We start from the raw sequence: 21,844 nt of genomic DNA on the forward strand, positions 1-21,844 counted from the left end.
ATTCAACCAGAGCCTGGCTGTTGCAGGGGCAGGGCAAGTACACTATTCCAGCACATTCCAGCCTTCTTGTTCCACCTAAGTGGGGGAAGAGAGAAACTGAGAAACCCTTTGAAGTTCAGTCCAGGGGTAGCAGCCCACTAAACAACTGAGACCTAATCATAGGACTGTAGAACGCCATCCCCTACACCTTATCACTACATTTCTAAAAGCCTGTTTACAGCAGTTCCTTTTAACCAGTATATCACATCCAGCTATCATGAAAAATTACAAAGTGTACTAAAAAACAAAAAACACAGTTTGAAAAGATGGAGGAAGCTTCAGAGCCAGTCATGGCAGGAATGTTGGAATTATCAGCCCAGGGAATTTAAAACAACTATGAGTAACATGCTAAGGGCTCTGATGATTAAAGTAGACAGCTGACAAGAAGACAGGAGCAATGCCGCAGAGTGATGGGAACCCTAAGAAATCAATGCTAGCAATCCAAACACTGTAACAGAAAGGAAGAATGCTTTTGGTGGGCTTATTAGTAAATTGTCAGCTAAGGAAAGAACCTCTGAACTTGCGTATATATCAAAAGAAACCTCCCCTAAAGGAGCTGAACAGTATACAAAAATCAATTGAATTACATATATAGTAGAAATGAATAATTAGAAACTTAAAAAAATTTTAAATAGTACCGATGACAGTATACCAAAACATGAAAAACAAGTGTAAATCTAACAAGATATGTGCTGGATTGTATGCTGAAAGTTACAAACACCAGTGAAAGAAAGTAAAGCCCTAAATAGAGATACTGTATTCATAGGTTAGAGAATTCACTATTGTTAAATTGTCACTTTCAAATTGATCTATAGCTTCAACACAATTCCAGTCAGAAACACAGAGGGCTTTCAGAAACAGACAAGTTGCTTCTAAAATATATGGAAATACAAAGGACCTAGAATACCCAAAAGAATGAAAAAGAACACCAGTGTTGAAGGCCTCAGTACTACCTGATTTTGATACTTACTATAAAGCTACAGTAATTGAGCTGGCATGGGCTTGGTGCAAGAATAGATATGTACAATGGAGGAATGAAATCATTTTATTAAGTTAGCTTGGCGTTGACCATTTCAGATGAATTTCATCAGCTACCTGGCAAAGCCTTTCATCTGTATATTAATGTTTTATTTCTAGGACGTTTCCTTCAACTATAATTTTAAATAATAGTTCCATTGCTTTTTATTTCTTCAAGGATTCCAATTATATCTAAGTTGCATTGCCTGTCTTCTGTGTCATTTATGTCCTTCCTGACTCTTTATCTCATTTCACTTTGGCTGGCTGTCTTCAGTACTGCTCATTAAATTTCCATTTGAGTCCGTTCTCCCTTGGGTGTTGTAGTGAGTTAAATGTTGGCCTCCCACACGATGTGCCCACTTCAAACCTGTGAATGTGACTTTATCTGGTAAAAGGGGCTTGTAGATGTGATTAAGTTAAGGATCTTGAGATGAGACCCGAATCCAATGGCAAGTGTCCTTAGAAGAAAAGGAGAGAAGGCATTTAAAATAGAAGGCAATGTGAAGGTGGAGGTGGAGATTAGAATGATGTATCATCTATCAGCCAGGGAACATCAAGGATTGCTGGCGGCCACTGGAAGCTGGGAGAGCGGGATGAAAACTGGGAGCACCTACAGGAGGGACCAGCCCTGCCCACTTCTTGATTTCAGACTTCAGGCCTGCTGAACATGAGAGAACCAGTTTCTATGGTTTTCAGTCACCCAGTTAGTGGTAATTTGTTAAGGCAGCCCCAGGAAACAAATACAGTTACTTTCTTAAAATTTACTTGTCAATTCTGAGATGATTTTTCTTTTTGTTCTGTTTATTTCTTGAGTTCAAACAATTCTTTTTTAAAGTATCTTCCTATTTTTTTTCCAAATCCATTTATGTTTTTAATTTCTGATTGAACATAGTTTTCCATATTTCCAAATGCTTATTTGAGGTTATTTAGTTCAACCTGAAATGTGTTGTGGTTTTCTTTCACTTCATGGTTGTTTGGGTTTTGTGTTTTGCTTTTTATTTCCCTTGAAATGAAGGAAGATTTTCATCACTTGAGATATTTGATTCTCTTCTTTCTCTCTCTCTCTCTCTTTTTTTTTTTTTTTTTTTCTGTAAGTAGCTTTGCATAGATGTATTCCTTTTTCTTCAGTTTTGTTTGTGGCTTTGAGATGGTTTACAAGATTCTTAGCTTAATGGTGCCCTCTTCTGTCAATGTGGCAAAGTACAGCTTTTTTAATGCTTGTTTTTAATATGTTCTGTATTTGAGATCTAAGCCTGTTACATGCACGGAGGAAAATAAAGATTTATCTTAAGGCCCTCACCTTTCCAGTTCAGTGTGATTGAAACTTATTGCTGTCTCAGGAAGAGTTTCCAAAAGCACTCAGTTTTCCTGCATGACCCCAGAGTGGTATCTTCACATTTCCTTAAGAAGTGCTTTCTCTGGGCTTTCCCCAGACTTACTCCCTACTTCCCTCTCTCTCTGTAAACCACTGTTTTGGCATATCTAACCAAAACAAGGAGGCTTAAGCCAACAATAATGCAGTTGTAGGGGGAAAAAAAGGAACAGAAATAACAGGGATCGAGGGGAAAGGGGAATTCTAAGATGACGGTGATGAGATGGAGCTGTATGACAATACTTGTTTAGTGTGGGGTTGGAGATCCCCAGCTCAGGGGGATGCCTCCCTCACATCCCTCCTCAAAAAAGGAAGGGAATAGAATATCTAATATTTATAAATAAATATACTGAGAAGAGTTCATAGCTCTGTCAGAATTTGGGGATAAACTGATTATATTACAAAAAAACCCTAAGTAAGCACAAATGTAATCATTAACCCTAGGGTGAGGGGTCGAGGGGAGGAAGAAAGGAAATGTAACCATGCACTCAGAGTCAGCTACAAATAACATTTATACGGCCAAAATGTAGTCACTGAATATTGATTTAGCCAAATATGATACTGTTAAGACTATATTAGGAGTAGGGTATAGGGTTGGTGTGTATGGGTAAGGGGTGAATAGCTGAATTATCAGATAATAATTCAGATAGCTGAATTATCATCTTCCAGTGTAGTAAATAATTTCTGAAACTGATGAATTAAAATAGCAATATAATTATATTTTTAGAAAGATGGAAAAAAATACCATAATAAGTACCTGAAAAATTTGAAAGCTGTTGCCTCTGGGGAACAGGAATGGAGAGGTGGGATGGGAGAGAAGAAATGGAGAATGTGTGCTTTTGTTAGGACACTGATGTGATCTGAGGGTCATGCTTAGGAAGCACTGATGTAGCCTTCTCTGTCCCTTTCCTCCATATCAGATACCTTCACACACACACACTCAACACACTCACACTTCAGCTACCTTGAAGGCAATCCTCCTCCACCTTCTCGACATCATGTCATATTCTAAAACTCAAATTAAGCCTCGTGTTCTTCTGAAAGTCTTCCCTGTTTGCTTGGACAAAATTGGCTTCTGAGTTCTCATATTCATTATCCTGTACACTTGTTTGGCATCTCATCATGTTTTGTTTTATATTGTTAGATAGCAGTGATTTGGAACTTGCAGCACATGCTGAGCCCTCAGGAAGCAGGGGAATAGTAAATGTTCAATAGATTCAGACATGTCCCAAGAGAGGATGCAGTGTCTTACTTCAAAACCCTAAGCCTGATGATCGGCATCCAATACTTAGAGGAGAGGGAGGGATGGGAAAGAAAAGGGGCTGGGAGTGGGGTGGGGAGCAGGGGATTTAGAGCAAGGTGCTCAGTGCTTACTCCCCAAAAGATATTTCCTAGAAGGGGCCTTGAAACAGATAGGAAGGAGGGATTAGTGGGCAAAGGGAGATCTTTGAAATGTTTGTGGTTTTGCTTTGTATTTTTCTCCAGCCTAACAAAGAATCTAGAGAAAGTGTTAAAGAATCTCAGCAGCAACTACCATGATAATCTAATTGCTTCCTTCAGATCTTGTGTCCACTCACTACTGACAGCCCCACTGAACTTATCTGTGATGCCCTTGTTAATACAATTTCACATATCCACAGCCTCTCAGTAAGTCCAGCTGAAGTCTGATTTCATCCAAGGAGCCTTCTCTGACTACTCTGTCTCCCTCATGATCTCTTGATTCTCTGAACTCAGAGCATTTCTTTCTGTATGACTTTGACTTTGGGGCACCCTTACCAGTGTGTGCCTCCATCTCCCACTCTACGTGCTTTGCAGCTAACAGCCAACACTGTGACCTGAAGGCCTGAAGACACTTTTTCTCCTAGGCATTGGGGCTGCCCACCCTTGCTGAGAGCAGGAGGTGCCTGGGGGTTTTAGATATACCATCTACTCTCACATAGCATCTTTGCTGTGAAACAAACCATGGAGAGTCAGTTACTCTCAAAGTCTCTGCAGATTCAGGATGAAGCTGACACTTCATGCAGCCATGCTTGGCCTCTTGTGTTTCTCTCTCCTGCACCTCCCAAGTCCTTACTAGTATCTTCCTTAAAAAATCACAAGCCCCTGAATCCTTGACTTAGGATCCGGTTCTGGGAGAACCTAATTTAAGACAGTTGGTAGCAGAAGTGGTCCCAGGAAGCACATTCAAAGATGAGATCCTGAAGTTGGATCCTACATTAGCCAGACAGAAATGTCTCTGTATCTAGTGCTGATAGGCCCTGGCATGCTGTAGCTTCGCAATTACCAGATCCTTCACTCATGGTTAACTGAGACAGGACACAGGTAGGGGGAATGCATGAACTTGTCAGTATCTTCAGCATTTGAGAGCGACAAAGGAGATCATAATTGTAACTGTGGTAGTATTTGGTCACCATCATTGAGTGTCCTTGATATATTGAAGAGAGAAGGCCGTGCCATCAGCAGTGTAGAACTATATACCATTCAAAACAAAGAACAGCTCCTAGCGTGATACTGTGACACTGAGCCCTGATAGAAATGGGCATCTGATCTTAGGAAATCAAGTAACTCTGGTACCACAGCTGCTCACCTTAAGCTGAGAGCTGTTTGAACTATCAAATCACAGTGTCTGGCCCAGCAGCAAGCCGTCATGTGATAGTAGTAGTATATTCTGGATGCAGCTGGAGCTGGTCCAGAGGGCACAAGTAATCTGCATGGACAAATGGCCCAGTTCTCTCTCATCACTCATCACCAGGGCACCAATACTTCTCTGCTAACAACTGGGAATTTTCCTCTGACCAGCTGACAGAGGAGGAAGATAACCAGACCTGACTCATGGGTTGCTGAACATGTCCACCCGGAAAAGGGAAGCATTTCCTTCTGACTGGGATTGAAGAGTATTCCAGGAATGGGTTTGCCTTTCCTTCCCACAGGCCTCAGGTCACTATCCAAGGGCTCACAGAGCATTCGATTTAGCAGTGTGAAATACTGCGTAACAGTGCCTTGGACACGTGGCCACAGGCACAAGACAGTGGGAGCCACTGGTCCTACCACATACTACATCATCCAGAGGCTGCTGGCCTAACAGTGTGTTGAATCAGCCTCTTAGAGGCACAGTTGAGATGCCAGCTTGAAGGTGATACCCTGCTAGGGTGGAGTCCTACATAATCAATAGGTAGGAGATGTGAGTCTGGCAGTCACCTGGTAGAAGTGGGAAGTGGCCCCACTTACCATCACTCCCACTTGAAGAATTTGTACTTCTTGTCCCTGCAAACTTAGGTTCTGTGGGTCTAAAGGTCTGGTTTGCAGGGCAGATATGCCTCCTCAGAGCATACCTAAGAATCCCTTTCAACTTAAAGCTATGGCTGCTACCTGCTTAGTGTCAGTAAAGCAAGAGACACAGAAATGAGTTAGCATACAGTTGGGGAAACTGGTTCTGGTCATCATGAGGAGGTAGACTTGTGCTATAACGAAGGTGGGAAGGAATGTGTTTGGGTCACAGGGACACCCCTTGGTACTCCCACGGCCAGTATTAAGTGTCAGTGAGTAGTTACGGAGCCACAGCCTGATAAAGGCATGGTGACCAGGGGCTCAGACCCCCGGGGTTGAAGGTCATCTCACCAGGCTAGTCACCTCAACTAGCAGAAGTGGTAGCCAAGGGCAAATGGGGTGGTCTCTAGTAAGGGTGGTGGAGGAGGAAAACAACAAATCTTAGGTACAATCTCAGGTCCAACTGCCATAGTGAGGGCTGTGGCTTACCTCATTAACATACCTCTTACAAATTTTCCTCCAGAAACTGACCAACAAAATTTTGAAGAAGCTGTGATGGGATGGAGTGAATTTAACAAGAGGTACAAGAGGGGGAACTCTAGCAGTGTGAGGACCCACCCTCCACATCCTCTCAGACCTCTTTGATGTTCTGTGCACTCATCCCCCAGCTTCTGCGTGCTTTGCAACAAGTGGCTTGAACCTGAGACCTGGAAAGGATTGATCTTGGGCAGTGCAGCTGCCTCACCTGTTCCACCACTTCCACCATGTGATTGTCAGACACGAAGTGTCTGGAGTTTCACATTCCTGCAACTGCAAGGAACCTCATTAGCCAAGGCCTGACCACCAGTGGGGACTTCAAAACCTCAATTCCCTTGCTTCTAGATAGGACAGTTACTAAGGTGCAATTTACACCCCAGAAATCTCTGTGGGATAAAGGCTGAAGCTAGAACTTCACCTGGAAGTGCCCCTTTGCTGGCCCCCCCCCCTTTCCTGTCTTGCATCTATTCCTCTGAGAGTAATTCCTTAATCACTACCACCCACCTTAATTCAGTGACTGCTTTTAGGAGACCCTAAGTGACCTAAGACACACTTCCTTGAGCCATAGGAAACCATCTGTGTCACTACTTTTGCAAACTTGTGTTGAGATTTAGGCCTAACAATGTTAACTTCACTCTTTTGTGAGTGTATAATTTTACTCCTTAACTACTCTGTAAATGCCTTTGAAAGCAGGGACTTTGTCTTATTAATCTTGTATCCTTATCTGTACAATGGGAATAATACCAGTACCTTCTCATAAAGTTGTTAGAAGGATTAACACTAAAAATATTAAGTGCATAAAAGTGTTCCTGGCTTGTGGCAAAGGTTGTATGAGTTTCTCATTAGTGTTTTTTTTTCCCTCAGCCTTATTGAGATATAATTGACATATAATATTGTGTAAATTTAAGGTGTACAATGAATTTCTTTGATGCACTTTTATATGTTGCAAAGTGATTACCACTATAGCCTTAGCTGAAACCTCCAATACATCACATAATTATCATTTCTTCTTTTATGGTGAGAATACTTACGATCTACTCTCTTACAGCTTTCAAGTATACAATACAATATTATTAACTATAATCACCATGGTGTGCATTAGATCCCCAGAACTTATTCTTATAACTGGAAATTTTTACCCTTTGATTAACACCTCCCCATTTCTCCCACCCCCCAGGCCCTGGTAACCACCACTCTCTTCTCTGTTTCTATGAATTCTGCTTTTTTAGAGTCCACATGTAAGTGATATCATACAGTATCTACCTTTCTCTATCTGATTTATTTCACTTAGAATGCCCTCAGGTTTCATTGATGTTGTCACAAATGGCAAGATTTTTTTCTTTCTCATGGCTGAATAATATCACATTATATACACATACACACACAAAATATAAAGATCTATATGTCACATCTTTAACCATTCATCTGTTGGACACTTAGGTTGTTTCCATGTCTTGGCTATTAGAAATAATGTTGCAATGAACATGGGGTGTAGATATCTTTTCAAAGTCTTGTTTTCATTTTCTTTTTTATTCCCAGAAGTGGGATTGTTGGATCCATGGTAGTTCAATTTTTAATTTTTTTGAGAACCTCCATATTGTTTTCCATAATAGCATCACCAGTTTACATTCCCACCAACAAATAGTGCACAAAAGTTCCCCTTCTCTGCACCCTTGCCAACACTTGTTACCTCTTTTTGATGAGAGCCGTTCTAACAGGTGTGAGGTGATGTCTCATTGTGGCTTTGATTTGCATTTCCCTGATGATTACTGATGCTGAGCACCTTTTCATGTACCTGTTGGCCATTTGTACATTTTCTTTGGGAAAATACGTATTCAGTTTTTCTTTCCTCTGCCAATTTTTAAATTGGATTGCTTGTTTTTTGCTACTGAGTTGTATGAGTTCTTAATATATTTTAGAATATTAACCCCTTACCAGATAGATAATTTGCAAATATTTTCCCCCATTCCATGGATTGCCTTTTCATTTTGTTTATTGTTTCTTTTAATATGCAGAAGCCTTTTAGTTTTATGTAGTCCCACTTATTTTTGCTTTGTTGTTTGTGCTTTTGGTGTCATATCCAAAAATTTATTGCCAAGACCAATGTCAAGGAGCTTTTTCCACGTTTTCTTCCAGGAGTCTTATGGCTTCAGTTCTTATGTTTAAATCTGTAATCCATTCCGAGTTAATTTTTTTTGAGTAGTCTAAGATGGGGGTCCAGTTTCACTCTTCTGCATGTGAACAGAATGGTTTTTCCAACATCAGTTTTTGAAGAGACTGTCCTTTCCCCATTGAGTATCTTACAGCCAGTGTATAGTTTGTGTGTGTGTGTGTGTGTGGTTTTAAGCCATCCAGCCACTTGATGTCTTGACTGAAGAAGTCACCGTTTACATTTAGAGTAATCATTGATAGGTACCGACTTATTAATGCCATCTGACTGTTTTCTGACAGTTTTGTAGTTCCCTCATTCCTTTCTTCCTCTCTTGCTGTCTTCCTTTGTGAATTGACGATTCTCCTTAGTGGTAAGCTTTGATTCGCTTCTCTTTAGCTTTGTGATTCTACTGTAGGTTTTTGCCTTGTGGTTTCTGTGAGGCTTATAAAAAACATTTTATGTATGTAAGTAACAGTCTGTTTTATGCTGATAAGCATTTTAACTTCAACAGCGTGCAAAATTCTACCCTTTTACTCTCTGCTTTTATGTTTCTGATGTTACAATTTACATCTTTTTATATTGTGTATTTATTAACAAATTGTTGCTATAGCTATTTTTAATACTTCTGTCCTTTAACCTTTATACTTAAGTAGTTAAGTAGACTTAAGTAGTTAGCACACCACCACATTACAGTATTAGAGTATTTTGAGTCTGATTATAAGTTTAACTTTACCCCAGTGTGTTGGATGCTGTCATGTTTTCATGTCACTAATTAGCATCCTTTCATTTCAGCGTCAAGGACTTCTTTCAGCTTATCTTATAAAGTAGGTTTAGTGGTGATGAATTCCTTCAGCTTTTGTTTATTAGGGAAAGTCATTATCTCACCTTTATTTCCGAAGCAGTTTTGCTGGGTAGAGTTTTATTGGTTGGCAATTTCTTTCTCTCAGCAGATACATTTGAATATATCATCCCATTCCTTCCTGGCCTACAAGGTCCCTATTGAGAAATCCACTGATAGCCTTGTGGAGTTTCTCTTGTATGATTTTTTTTCTCTTGCTTCTTTTAAAATTCTCTCTTTGCCTTTTATTTTAGACAGTTTTGTTTTAATGGGTCCTGGATAAGACCTCTTGGGTTGAAATTTTGGGGTGACCTATTAGCTTCATGGACTTGGATGTCCAGATATTTCCCCAGGTTTGAGAAGTTCACAGATCTTACTTCTTTCAATAAGCTTTTACCCCCTCTTTTCCTTCAGGACTCCAGTCTTGTACATTATGTCTTTTCATGGTGTCCAGTAAGTCCCTCAGGCTCCTTTCATTCTCTTCTCTTTTTGCTCCTGTGATTGGATAATTTCAGTTAGTCTGTCTCTTACTCACTATTCTGTCTTCTGCTTGGTCAAGTCTTCTATTGAAGCTCTCTGTTGAATTCTTCAGTTCAGTTATTGTATTCTTCATCTCCAAAATTTGTTTGGTTCTTTTTTATGTTTTGTATCTTTTTGTTGAACTTATATGTTCTTGTATTGTTTTCCTGATATCATTAAATTTTTTGTCTGTGTTCTCTTTTAGCTCTCTGAGCATCTTGAGAACAATTATCTTGAATTCTTCATCAGACAGTTCCTGGATCTTCATTTCTCTGGGGCCAGTTACTGTAGGTTTACTGTATTCCTTTGATAGAGTCGTGTTTCCCTGATTCTTCATGATTCTGGTAGCCTTGTTTAGGTATCTGTGCTTTTGAAGAATCAGTGGCCTCTTTCAAACTTTATGGGCTGACTTCGGTAAGGAAAATTTCACCTGTGAGTGAGGGTACACCGAGGGATACTGTGATGCCAGGGCTAGTGTGCAGGGTTCCAAGTATGTGGCAGCACTAGGTCCAGCAGGGGCATACCGTCTCTTCAGTTCACATCACTGAGCTTCCCAGCATCAACAACTGTATGTCCTCAGAAAGGACTGTAGGGAGTATGCAGCAGTTACAAGAGCTCTTGGGGTCCTCAGCGGTGCCTCCAGGTTCAGCAGCTAGGGACCAGGGCAGGCATTGTGGTGGTGTGCACACACTCAGCTGTGGGGACCAGCGGCAGGTGCTTCTGTCATGGCAGGAGCCAGTTGCAGATACATACATGACGGGGGCCAGGACGGGCAGCAAGGGCCAGAGACAACTACAAGCTCACTGGCAGCTCCTGGGCGCCGGCTATCAGCATGCTCTCTCATGGCTGCATAATCTTCCCCTGGGTGTGTGAACTGCAGCGAAGACTGATGAGGGTGTACAGGTGCTGGAGGAAAAGCATGTGCAGGTAAGCTCTGTGGTTCAGGCCAGTGACATAAGACAGGGCCTGATCTGGGCCCACAAGTAGTGCACACTGCAGTGAGGGCCAGCGATGGATGTCAGTCTAGCATCATAATAATGAACCGGAGGGGCTCGCTCTCAGTGCACACACAGCAGGGGACAGCTACAGGGGTCCAAGCCAATGTTTCGCACTAGTACAGCCTCAGATGCCAGAGCTGGCTGCCAGTGCAGTTCTCAGGCTCTGATGGGAACAAGGGTTAGTAGGGGGTGATGGAGCAGGGAGGGATCCAGGCAGCTGGCATCAGCGAACACAAACACCTGTAGGACAAAAGCTGGTGAAATCTGCAGGGAGTCTGTGACACCTGTGCTGGCCATTGGCTCTTATTCAGTGGCCAAAGGCACTGTGTTTGTCTGCAGAGCAGGTCACTGAACTGTGAGCACTCCTGCTACATGGCTGCTTTTGTTCGGAGCCACCTGTATACATCTCAGCTTCGCCTGTCTGTAGGGTGAAACCTAAGTAGGTTGTTTGTGTGGTACCCGAAAGGTTGGAGAAACTGCTCACCCCACTATTCCTTTCCTAGCAAGGGGAACTCTTTCTAGCTAGGACGTTACCTCTTGGCACTGAGAAGTGCCAGCTCAGGGGATAGGATGATGCAGGCAGAATGAAACTAATTTTCTCAGGGCTTTTGTTCCACCATGTGCTAAAATTTCTTAAGTGGAATCCAGAACTCTCCCAGAGCTATTTTTGTTCATGGCCGGCTTTCTAATTATTAGTCTTTGTGTGGGGATAGGGTTTGGGGTCTCCTGTGCCACCATTTTGGTGCCATCACTCTCCTTGTCACTATTGTCAGTATTATCTTTGTAGGTCCGTCACAGAACGAGGCACAGTGTATGCACACCAGTATTCATCAGTGGAATGGATGGGTGGATGAATAAAGGAACAAATTTAATATATTTTAAGTTCTAAAACAAGAGGGTATAAAGAGACAGCTAGTAGGACTGGTGGGCACTATATTCAAAGAGCTTTAAATGAACGTTAGCTCTAGACTAGAGTCTGTCCTGTGAAGGTTGCTGAGTTGGCAATAGCAGAAACTTCAACGTAAGGACAAATTTAGGAAGTGTTACCACTCCTGAGTAGTGAGCTGGCAGTGTTGGTGTTCTTCCAGCTGGTAAACATGAAATACCGCTCTGTGGCTTCTGATGGAATTCACCATGCTCTGATGAGAAATAACTCACATGTCTGAAACTGAAGGTAAAAAAGCTGAGATTACTAACTTCCAGCCCAGTATAGCAGACAGTGAGAGCAGCATGGCCACCACAGGCCAGACCGCCAACTCCCTTCACTTGGTAAGCACCGCCTGGAGCACTATAAGCCACTACAGTTGGATGGCTTTATTGTAAAAGGGCTTCTCTGTGTTTGTGCTTTCGCCCGGAACTCTCGGTTGAATACGGCTTTCTTACTCAGTGCTGCCAAGGCCACCCGCTTTCGCTGTGCAGTATGTTCCAAGAATGGGATATTTCCTGTTGGGAAAAAAAGGTATTCATGTAAAGACCTAGCAGATACTTCCCTTTTGATCTGCTTCCACAGAGATTCAAGAAGGTTCACAGCCTTTGTCTCAACCTAAGCTTGCAGGGTGTAACGGACTTCCAGCTGCTTTCGTGTCTGTGCCTGAGACTGGTCCTTTTCCATTTATCTAGTCATGCCTCAGGACAGACCTTTGACAAACGGGTCTCAGAGCTTCCCGATAAAAAGCTTTATGTAACTTTTCCCCACCTATTTTAAGACTCCTTCAATCTTTCTTTGGCAAGAGGTAGAAACAAACATCTGAGGAAGCACAGTGTGAGCTTTGGGCGATGCCAGGGCCTGAGCTTTCAGCCCTGACCCTGTTTACTCTCTGGGCAGGCCCAACTGTAGGCTGCTCCGGGGCAGAGATGTTGTCACTAGACGCAAACACACACCTCATCACCTCAGTGAGATAGACCAGATCTCACGTCGCAGAGAGTGGGTCCCTTTTGTAGCTAAGGTCTTTAAAAAGTCAGTTACTCAAAGCAGCCACACTACTTTGCGGCTTCCACTATAATGTTGCCCCTGATTCCCGTCCTGGCTGACCTATGCCTGTTCACACACATGCACAACCATATGGAACTTTTCTGTCAGAGCCCATTTTGCTTCCCCAAATTTCGCATGTTGCTTTGACCTTGTTTTTCTTTTTTAATTGAAGTGTAGTCAGTTACAGTGTGTCAATTCCAGCCCCCTCAAAGCTCTACCCAAGGAGGACTGAGAGGAATTGGTCTAAAGTGGATCTGTCTTCAAGACGGCCATCACTTTCTTCTTCTTTTCCTCTTCTGTGAGCGCCAGTGCCAGGCACCAACCATTCTTGCTGCCAGCCCTTACACCAAGTTCATTGTTGTCAGGCTGCAGACTGCACGCCACACTGCGTTTTCAGTACCCCATAGATGTTTCAGGAAATAAGAACTTACAAGGTCATCTCATACTGTCACTACAGTCCTCTCCTGTTCCACAGGACAGGCTGTAGGACAGTCAGCATCTGATCCCCTCCCACTGGGCCCCTTAAGCTTGAGCGAGGCGGGTTCACCCCAGCTCTGTCCCCTCCCCTTTGGATGAGGCCCTTTCTGGAGCCTCTTTACCAATGAGGCAAATAGAGACCCATAGGATCCCTTCTCCCATCTCTGAGACAGAGCCAAATGGTTGAATGAATCCAGATTCGGTGTAAGGGAAACTCCTATAATATTTATTCACTTCAACTTTTAATGAAGAGATACTTCCATTTCTGGCCGAGAGAGAGTAGAAGAGACTTGATTTACCCTCCTGAATGAAATAGCTAAAGAACTACAAAAAATGCAGAATAACAGTTTTGAAGACATTGGATGTCAGACAACAGAGAACAGGGATCCTGAGAAATGAGAAACAAAAGAGCTTAGGAGCAGTACCTGAAAAGAACAGATGGTTTGCCAGGAAACTTACTTGCATCCCAAGCAAAACTCAAAAATATTGATCAGACTACAAAAATATCTAGCACCCAAAAAGAAAATATTTATATCTGGCATCCAGTCTAAAATTACTGGGACTTGAAAAAAAAAAAAAGCAGGAAAAAGCGACCCATAGAAAGGAGGAAAATCTACTGAAACTGACCCAGAAATAAAACAGTTGGTATTATTAGTAGATAAGATCATTAAAAGTTGCTAAGAGTGTATTTTATATTTTCAAGAAGGTAGAGGAAAGATGAAAACTGCAATATCTCAGATGAAAAATACTTGGGTAGAATTAACGGCAGACTTGACATTGCAGAAAAGTCCGGCAAACTGAAGATGTAATACCAGAAACTATCCAAGATAAAACAGGAGAAAAATAGAATTTTAGAAAATAAAAAGAGCATCAGTGAGCTATGGGGCAGCATTAAGCAACCTACCATTCATGTGATTAGAATTTCCAAAGATGAGAGAGGAAGAGAAAAAATGTTTGAGGAAATCATGGCCAAAATTTTTCCAAATTTGATTGAAAGTATAAACACACATATCTAAGAAGTTCAAATAACTCCAAGCAGAAGAAACAAAGAAAACTCCTGACTACTGTGGGTAGTTTGGTAGGTGCGGCTGGTCCCAGATCCAGCTGGTTGCCAGGCCCTGCCTGTTGCTGTGGCTGGTGGGTGGGACCAGGTCAGGAGCTGTCTGGCTGCAGGGGCCCTAGGGGACCCCAGGGCTGGTATTGGCCCACTAGTGGGTGGAGCCAGGTTCTGGGGTGGGTGGTTCCTGACACAGCCAGCTGCGTTAAAGATCTGGAGGCATTTTTATGATATATTTTTAAATTAAAAAAAAAAAAGGACATGGTCTTAATTGCACAAAATAGATCTATTTTAAAATAGAATTGGGCATTGTCAGTAGGATTATCTTTGGATGATAGGATGGAGGAGATGGGACCTTTTCCCCTTTATGATTTTGTGTTTTGATAATGAATATATATTACTTTTATAACCAGAAAAAGCATTTCCCTTAAAAAAAAAAAAGATATTCCTGCCTATTCCTCAAGACTGTCACCCATTAAGGCTCCCCATATCTCTTTCAGAATGAATCTTTCTTCTATGAGTTCATTATCGTGCTTTACCGTGTATGATCATACATGCCTTCGTACTTGGCATTTGCATAGTATTTTTCTTCTCTGTAGTCATAAGTGCATGCCTAATAGCAATAACCCTACTTTCCAGGTTTAGCTTTCCAGAGAATGGTGTCTGTCTCTGTCCTCTCACTTGAACCTGATAATACTACACCCAGACAGGGCAGGCCCACTCTCCCAGACTCTTGACCTCTTGGAGGGCGGGTGCTGTGAGTCTTCATCACTGTCTCCCAGTGCCATTCACAGTGGTGCTCACTGTGCACTTGCTGGACTGAAGGGAATCCCTATTCCCTTTATAAACTTGTTTCCCAGTCAGTCCTGAGACGGACTGGATGGCAGCTTGAAAACACTGGATGATGGAGTTTCATGGGTGCAGGTGAGACCTTTTCCTCTCCTGAAACTGATGCCATCATCCCAGCCCATAGGGGTGAATTTTCTGGGTTAGACTATTCCAGCCCCAGATAAAGTGGAAAGTGTTCCTAGGGCCACAGTGCACTCCCCGTCACATCACAGCACATCCTGGAAGGCTGCCCCGAGGGTCACAGGGGAAGTAGAAACCAAAGCCACAGGGGAGCAGGGGGCTGGGACTAGGGTGGGGGTGGCAGAGTCCTGGAGCACCTTCTCCCCTTCCTGCTTGTGGCTGCAGAGCCGTTCGTGGAGTGGCTGAAGCACGAGGCCAGGCTGTGGCGCATTCTGTAAGAACAGAGAGCATGGAGCTGGGCTTGTGTCAGTTCGGAGAGCTCTTGGTGGGGTGGGTGTGGAGGTTGCAGGGGAATCTCTCTCTATTGTCCTTCGTCTTTGTGGCTTATGTCTTCTCTGAGTGGCTGGTGTGGTCAAGAGGAGCCAGGGTCTCATTTTTCCTCCCTCACCCCTGTCATACCTGGTAGCACGCTAGGAACCTGGGGCAAGACAGCCTGGGGAGGTTGCAGAAGCTCCCCTCCAGGCCTGACCAGAGAAGCCCAGTGCCACCCCAAGGCCCAGCTCACCAGGGCCTACAGAGACTTAAGGCCACTGGAAATTTGGCAAGCACAAGTCTGTTTCCAAACTAATTGAAATCTATTTTTCTGTCATTCCTATTTTAAGCCCCCATTCTCTTAAGATTCAGGCAGAAACCTAACTTGGTACATCTGAGTTCCAGGGAACTTGCAACCGTAAGGCATTAGGTGTAGGGGTCAGGGAGTATAGTCGTCCGTGTTATCTGGCCTCTCAGCACTGCTCAGGGGTCCCACATTCACCATCTCATCAGGAAGGGGCATTCACTCAGCTGCTTCTCTGCCTCTCCAGGCATGGGATCTCTTCAAGGCTGCCTAACATCCCATCTGCCTGGGCCCTGTTCAGCCTCACTCTCCAAGGATTTGCTGGTCCTTCCAAGAGCTGTGGCTGGGGACAGGGCCCAGAGCCCTCCCTCTAGGCCCTGAGACAGCCATGTTCCTCTCACTGTCCTTTCCAGCCCGTCCAGGGGACTCTGCTGTAGTTGGGGAGTTACAAGCAGGGGTGGGGTGGTACTTTTATTTACTAGAGCTGCCATAACAAAGTACCACAAACTGGGTGGTTTCAACAGCAGAAATTTGTTGTCACGGTCCAGGAGGCTAGAAGTCCAAGATCAAGGTGTCAGCAGGGTTGGTTCCTTCTGAGAGCTGTGAAGGAAAATCTTCCACGTCTCTCCCTTAGTTTCTGGGGGTTCACTGGCCATCTTTGGTTTGTACAAGAATCCCCCCGATCTCTGCTTCTGTCTTCACTTGGCATTCTCCTGTGTGCATGCCTACCTCCAAATTTCCCCCTTTTTATAAGCACACCAGTCATGTTGGATTAGGGGCCCACCTTGCTCCAGCAGGACCTCATATTAACCAGTTACTTCTGCAGTGACCCTATGTCCAAAGGTCACATCCTTCGTTGAATTTTAGGGGGACATAGTCAACCCATAGCAGGGGCAGTTCATAGGAAAGAGGAATTAGTTTTTCTCCCCTTACTCCTGCTCCCCTTCAGGTTTTGTATCTAAACAGTTTGGCTATTCCAGGGGGACATCACTGACTTGACATCATTCCTTTAAGGGTTTTAGGCTTTTGGAAACCAAGGTGAAGACCTTCCTTTCATTCTGCTTTCTGCCCTACTGCAGCCCTTCCCAGAGGTGTTGGATGAACAACAGGTTAGTTACTTGAATCTGAGCAAAAGGAAGAAGAGTCAGTAAGCTGTCGCTATCTCAAAGATGCTGTCCTGCCATGGTAAGTAAGCATTCCTCCTCCTGCAGAACTGAGAAGAGGCGAGGGCCAGAGGAGCTGGTGGGGGAGGATTTGGGGATTCAGGATTCCAGCTGTGCCCTCTTTGGAGACAAGAATTAACAATGAGAAGTCGTTCCCTTAGCAAGTAAGGAAAGAGGGACAAGCTTTTTAAAAAACATTTATTTTAAAATTTTACATAATCTTTGGGTCATTCAGAATTCACTTAGGCATGTTTCTGAGATTGACGTCTCAACCCCAAACCAGTATCAATAGCTTATTTAATTGGTGGAAGGATTTGAGGGCCTCATGATACAAGATGAAGAGATGGATACTGAAGGAGACAGAACCCCTTAGAGACAGGGGCTTTCCTGCAGAACTCACTCACAATTTTAAAATTATCTATCACAGTATTTAGCATCTAACCAGTCTAACAATAATGTCCACATCTTATTTGTATTTTACCAGCTTCTATATAAAGCACAGAATTAAAAAGTCCTATAGCCCTCAGAATCACACTTAAATTAATTTGATCCCTTATCTTAATAATAATTAAAAGCTAGCATCTACCCAGTGTAGTCTCAGTGGGCACACCAACATCTCTCTCCTGATGATGGAATGCCACCTTCCTCTGCACTCAGTGCTCATGACTCAGACTGCCAGGAATCCGTGGGCCCAGAGATGAGGCCACCTGCAGCCCTATGCCCTGCCCATCCCCAAGCAGATCAGGCCTGGGCTGCAGGCAGGGAGCAGGACGGGCACGTTGTGCACCCTCCACTGCCTTGGTTTCCTGGGTGTTCCAAGCAGGGTAGTTGTTGTCTCCCACTAGGTCAGTTAATTCCCTGAGGAAAGGGCCTCATCTCTGGCCTCCTTTGAATCAGGGTGCTGCCCAGATGTGAGCACAGAGCAGGTCCCTAGTAAAAGAAGGGAGGATCCAGCATGTACTGGGCACCAGCAATGTGCCGGGTGTTTCATGCAATCCTCACGACAGCCCTGTGAGGCAGGCTCACCACCCATTTTACAGATGTGGTAGCAGAGCTAGTAATAGGGGAGCATCACTTTGAAAACCCAAGGCTCTTCACTCCACGGCTTTTTCTACTGCCCGTGTAAGCCAGTGGTTTGGCAGCCAAAGAGGACTCCAGCTCCACAATGGCTGGTTTGGAGCTCAAACATTCAAGGCCCTTGAGCACATGGGGCGAGCCTCAGGGGTCCAGAAGCCTGTTCCAGTCCAGTGTGGGTCCCCGTCAGGGGAGGGGACTTAGCACAGTGGTCCAGGAAGTGTGTGGACAGACTACAGCTGGCAGGCCCCCTGCCCAGAGACTCTGAAGTCCCTCCCTCGCGGGAGGGGTGGAGGGTGTGGCACTCTGATACCCTGGTGAGAATCAGTCATGATCTCCCAAGGTTCTGACCTCTGAGAGTGACTTTAAGTCCTAGGGGACCACATCCCCACTCCCTGAGAGACCTTTCACAGAAGGCTCATGAAGGTCAAAGAGATTGGGTCAGAATATTTTAAAGTGGAAAAGGCTTGAAAGTGATTTGGGAATGGGGAGGCTACTTTAAAGGGAAAAACGAGATGGCAGTTAGGAGGAGGTTTGGGGGTGGGTGTCAAAAAGGAAGAGATGGATGCGGTGCACACACGTAGCTTGCAGGCAAGGGTCAGGCCAGGCGAGCCTGGGGAAGTCAGGGTTTTGGCACCTGGCTGGCCTGGCACCTGCTGTGAAGCTGCACTTGCTGCCTCAGACGTGAGTAGGGGGCTTCCTCAAAAAATCACTTGAGCCTGTAAATTCAGGCAGATCTTAGAGAATAAATATGGGTCATAAAGGAAAACACATCTCAAATGACTCAGATAAAATCTAATTGACATGTTTTCCTCTTCTAAAATCCACTCCATAGCCTCCTCCCTCCGTGAAGCCCTCTGTGACCCACCACACAGGAAGTGGGCGGTCCCTCCTGCGTGCAGACACACAGCAAGCCCACCACCCTAGAAGCCCTCAGCTCGCCGAGCACTGAATCCTACCTGAGCTGGGAGCAACTTGAGGCTGGAGACCGGATCTTTCTTCCTGTAGTCTCATCTCCTCTTGTATGGACCCAGGCCACGGGCCACCACACCTGCCAGAGCGATGGAACACTGCCTCTCCCAGGGCATGGGCCCCGGGAGCAGCTTTGTTCTGGAGCAACTGAGCCTGTTTCCTAGACCCTGTACAGCATCCTTGCCCCACAGAGGCACCCTGTACTGGGTACAATCATAATTTGGGAGAGTTTCTTTACAACATGAAATAAGTGTCTAGGCACAGATTTCAAGCATTGCAGAGCCCTGGTTTGTGAGAATGCCATTATACTGGTGGGAAAAGCAGCCCTGGTGGGAAAGGCGGACCCTCCCTTTACCTGTACGGGAAGAGGGGCAGACCGTGTCTGGAAGGAAGTGGCAAGTATGTGTGTGCATGTGAGGGGTGACAAGCTCTGGGCTCACACACTCCTGTGGCAAAAGTTCAGGCTGGGCCTGGGTCCCTGCCCTTAGGATCTGGAAGCCCCAGAGCTCCTGCCAGAAGGCCTAGAGTGCAGGCTGTGATTATCTGGGAACATGGTCTTCCCCGGGCCACGGTGGCCAAGAGTCCAGCTGTAAAAAGCCCGATGGAGAAGGATGAGGGAGCCTGGCCAGAGAGCTTAGGCTCCACAGCGAATGCTCCGGAAGCCAGGCAGTATGGCTTTCCCCAGCAGGTAAATGTCCTCGTCTGTGCCCCGGTTGAGGTGCTTCACCATGTTCTTCTCGAAGAGGAGCGGGTGGTAGGCGCCCATCGTGCAGGCGCTGTCGAAGAACTTCTGGTAGTAGTAGCACACGTCGGTCTTGCGCTTGGAGGGGAGGAACTCATAAATATCCACCTGGTCACACAGCGTCATCATGATGATGATGCCTAGGGAGGGGAGCAGAGGTGAGTCCCGCCCAACGACCACCCCAGAGAGCTCAGCTGCTCATGACCCCAAATCTGGGGAGACGTCTGTCTGGAGTTCCTATTTATGACTGTGATTCCAGTCTGAGTGCTTCTGGTCACCAGTCCAGCAGGCTGTTCCTTGAGGTGCAGAGCCCCACACACCCTCGTACACTTAGCACCCAGGTCAGGGCCCAGTGCATGGCGGGGCCTCCCTAAACACTCATGGACTGACGGGCTGCGCTGTCAGCCAGTGACCTGAACACTGTCGGTGAGCCACATGGGAGAGGACGAGGCGGCAGAGGAGAGCCACGCCAAGCAGGTATTTCTCTCCAGCATTTGTGCGTCCTGGACGAGCCCCTAGATGGTGCTCTTTGGGAGAAGGTGTTTCTTACACTAGGACTGGGAGAAGCAGTGTGGGGAGGGACAGCTGGCACAGGAGCATGCCATGGTCTGTGTGGATGGGCTCTGCTTGGTCAGCCAGGAGACGGGGGCCCTGGGGCTGCACTCAGGTGATGCAGAACACTGAGATCCAAACCAAATAAGAGGCAGAGACACCTGCCCCAAGCGGGTGATCTACCCACTCTTCCTACTACAGAGGCCAGTGTTAGGGTGCAGTAAGACCATGGCTCCGGAACTGTTCTCACTGACAGCAAAATTGTAAACTGCTAGCAACTTTGTTCCAGAAGGATCAGATGGGAAAAACCCTACCTCTGGTGGCCCCTGGTCCAAAGAGGGAGAAAAGACATCTCTGCACCTAACTGATGAAGGCACAACAGAAGTGCTTCTAGAAGTGAGGGAAGGGAGCCTTCCTCTGGGGGCTCAGATAAGCCTCCCAGAGCACTGGTGTGGGGCCCAGTAGGGGCTCTGGCCGTGAGGGGCGGGCAAGAGGGGCAGACTGGCCACGGAGAACACAGCTGGGCAAAGGCAGGGCAGGAGGGCAACAGGAACTTGTTCCCAGGTGTCTCCGATTGACTTCTGTTTGAAAGGACTCCAGGGAGAGCCCGAACGCACCCATCCAGAAGCTGAAGAAAACTAAGAGCCCTCACCTCTTCCTATCAGGAGTGCCCGATATTATGCGTTCATTTGTTCATTTATTCAGGGAACACCTACCTCAGGGCTGCCCCGTGCCAGGCCCACAGGGGTGAGGCAAACACAGCGCCTGCCAGGAGTGAGTGTGCAGTCTGGGAGGGAAGGTGAGTGGCGGGGCCATTGGCCAGGACAGTGGTCCACTGCGGTGGGCCAGCACCTACGGGGCCTAGAACCTCATGGAACGCGTCTGTGGTCCACCCAGACTCCAAGTCAAGGGAGGGAAGGGCAGACGGGCTGGGAGGTGTGGAGAAAATCCCAGAAGAAAGCCCGTGGCCAGCACTCAGGGCCCTCTGTACTCTGCCCTCAGCCCACCCCACATTGGTGCCCACAGCCCCATTCGTGACCCCAAACCCAGTAAAGCCTCCACTCTCATTCTCTACTCAGGGCCATGACTCGGGTGGTCACTAGGGTGAGCAAATTTTTGAAATTCTGAATAAAATATTGATTCTTCCTTTTCCCTCAGATTCTAATACAGCTCAGCCTGACATTATTCCTGATCCTATCCTGATCTACAATTTTGATATTTTTTTAAGATATTCTTTGTTACTGAATTTTTGGGTGCCCCCTTAAATTGTACCTGAGGCGAGCGCCTCACCTGCCTCAGCCAAGTCCCAGCCCTGCTCCTGTTTTCCCACCCCTTCTTGTCTGTGCTTCCCTTTACTCCATCTCCACCTGGCAGATCCGCCCCTCTCCTGGGCCTGGTCCACTGGGATGGTCGCTCCCTCCTGGCACAAACTGAATGTTGCCTCAGACACCTGACTGCACTCCCCCACTGGACACACATTCTGTCATACTGATCTCTGTCTTAGCTGGAAC

The 21,844-nt window shown here is 45.5% G+C and overlaps 1 protein-coding gene and 1 long non-coding RNA gene across 3 annotated transcripts in view; one reads left to right on the forward strand and one right to left on the reverse strand.

The window, feature by feature from the left end:
* LOC106730133 overlaps positions 1-19,036 on the forward strand; it is a 38,795-nt gene extending 19,759 nt beyond the window's left edge. Inside the window, exons 3-4 of the long non-coding RNA XR_001366567.2 lie at positions 16,910-17,015; positions 18,903-19,036. This is a non-coding gene — a long non-coding RNA (uncharacterized LOC106730133). The remainder of the gene's footprint in view (positions 1-16,909; positions 17,016-18,902) is intronic.
* The window catches only part of ST6GAL1 (ST6 beta-galactoside alpha-2,6-sialyltransferase 1), a 78,019-nt gene continuing 73,348 nt past the window's right edge, over positions 17,174-21,844 (reverse strand). For both annotated transcript variants that reach the window (XM_032482525.1, XM_032482534.1), the window contains exon 6: positions 17,174-19,921. In XM_032482525.1, coding sequence (XP_032338416.1) covers positions 19,674-19,921 — 248 coding nt within the window. In that variant the 3' untranslated portion in view covers positions 17,174-19,673. The remainder of the gene's footprint in view (positions 19,922-21,844) is intronic.

This window comes from Camelus ferus, chromosome 1 (assembly GCF_009834535.1).
Source record: "Camelus ferus isolate YT-003-E chromosome 1, BCGSAC_Cfer_1.0, whole genome shotgun sequence".
NCBI lineage: Eukaryota > Metazoa > Chordata > Mammalia > Artiodactyla > Camelidae > Camelus > Camelus ferus.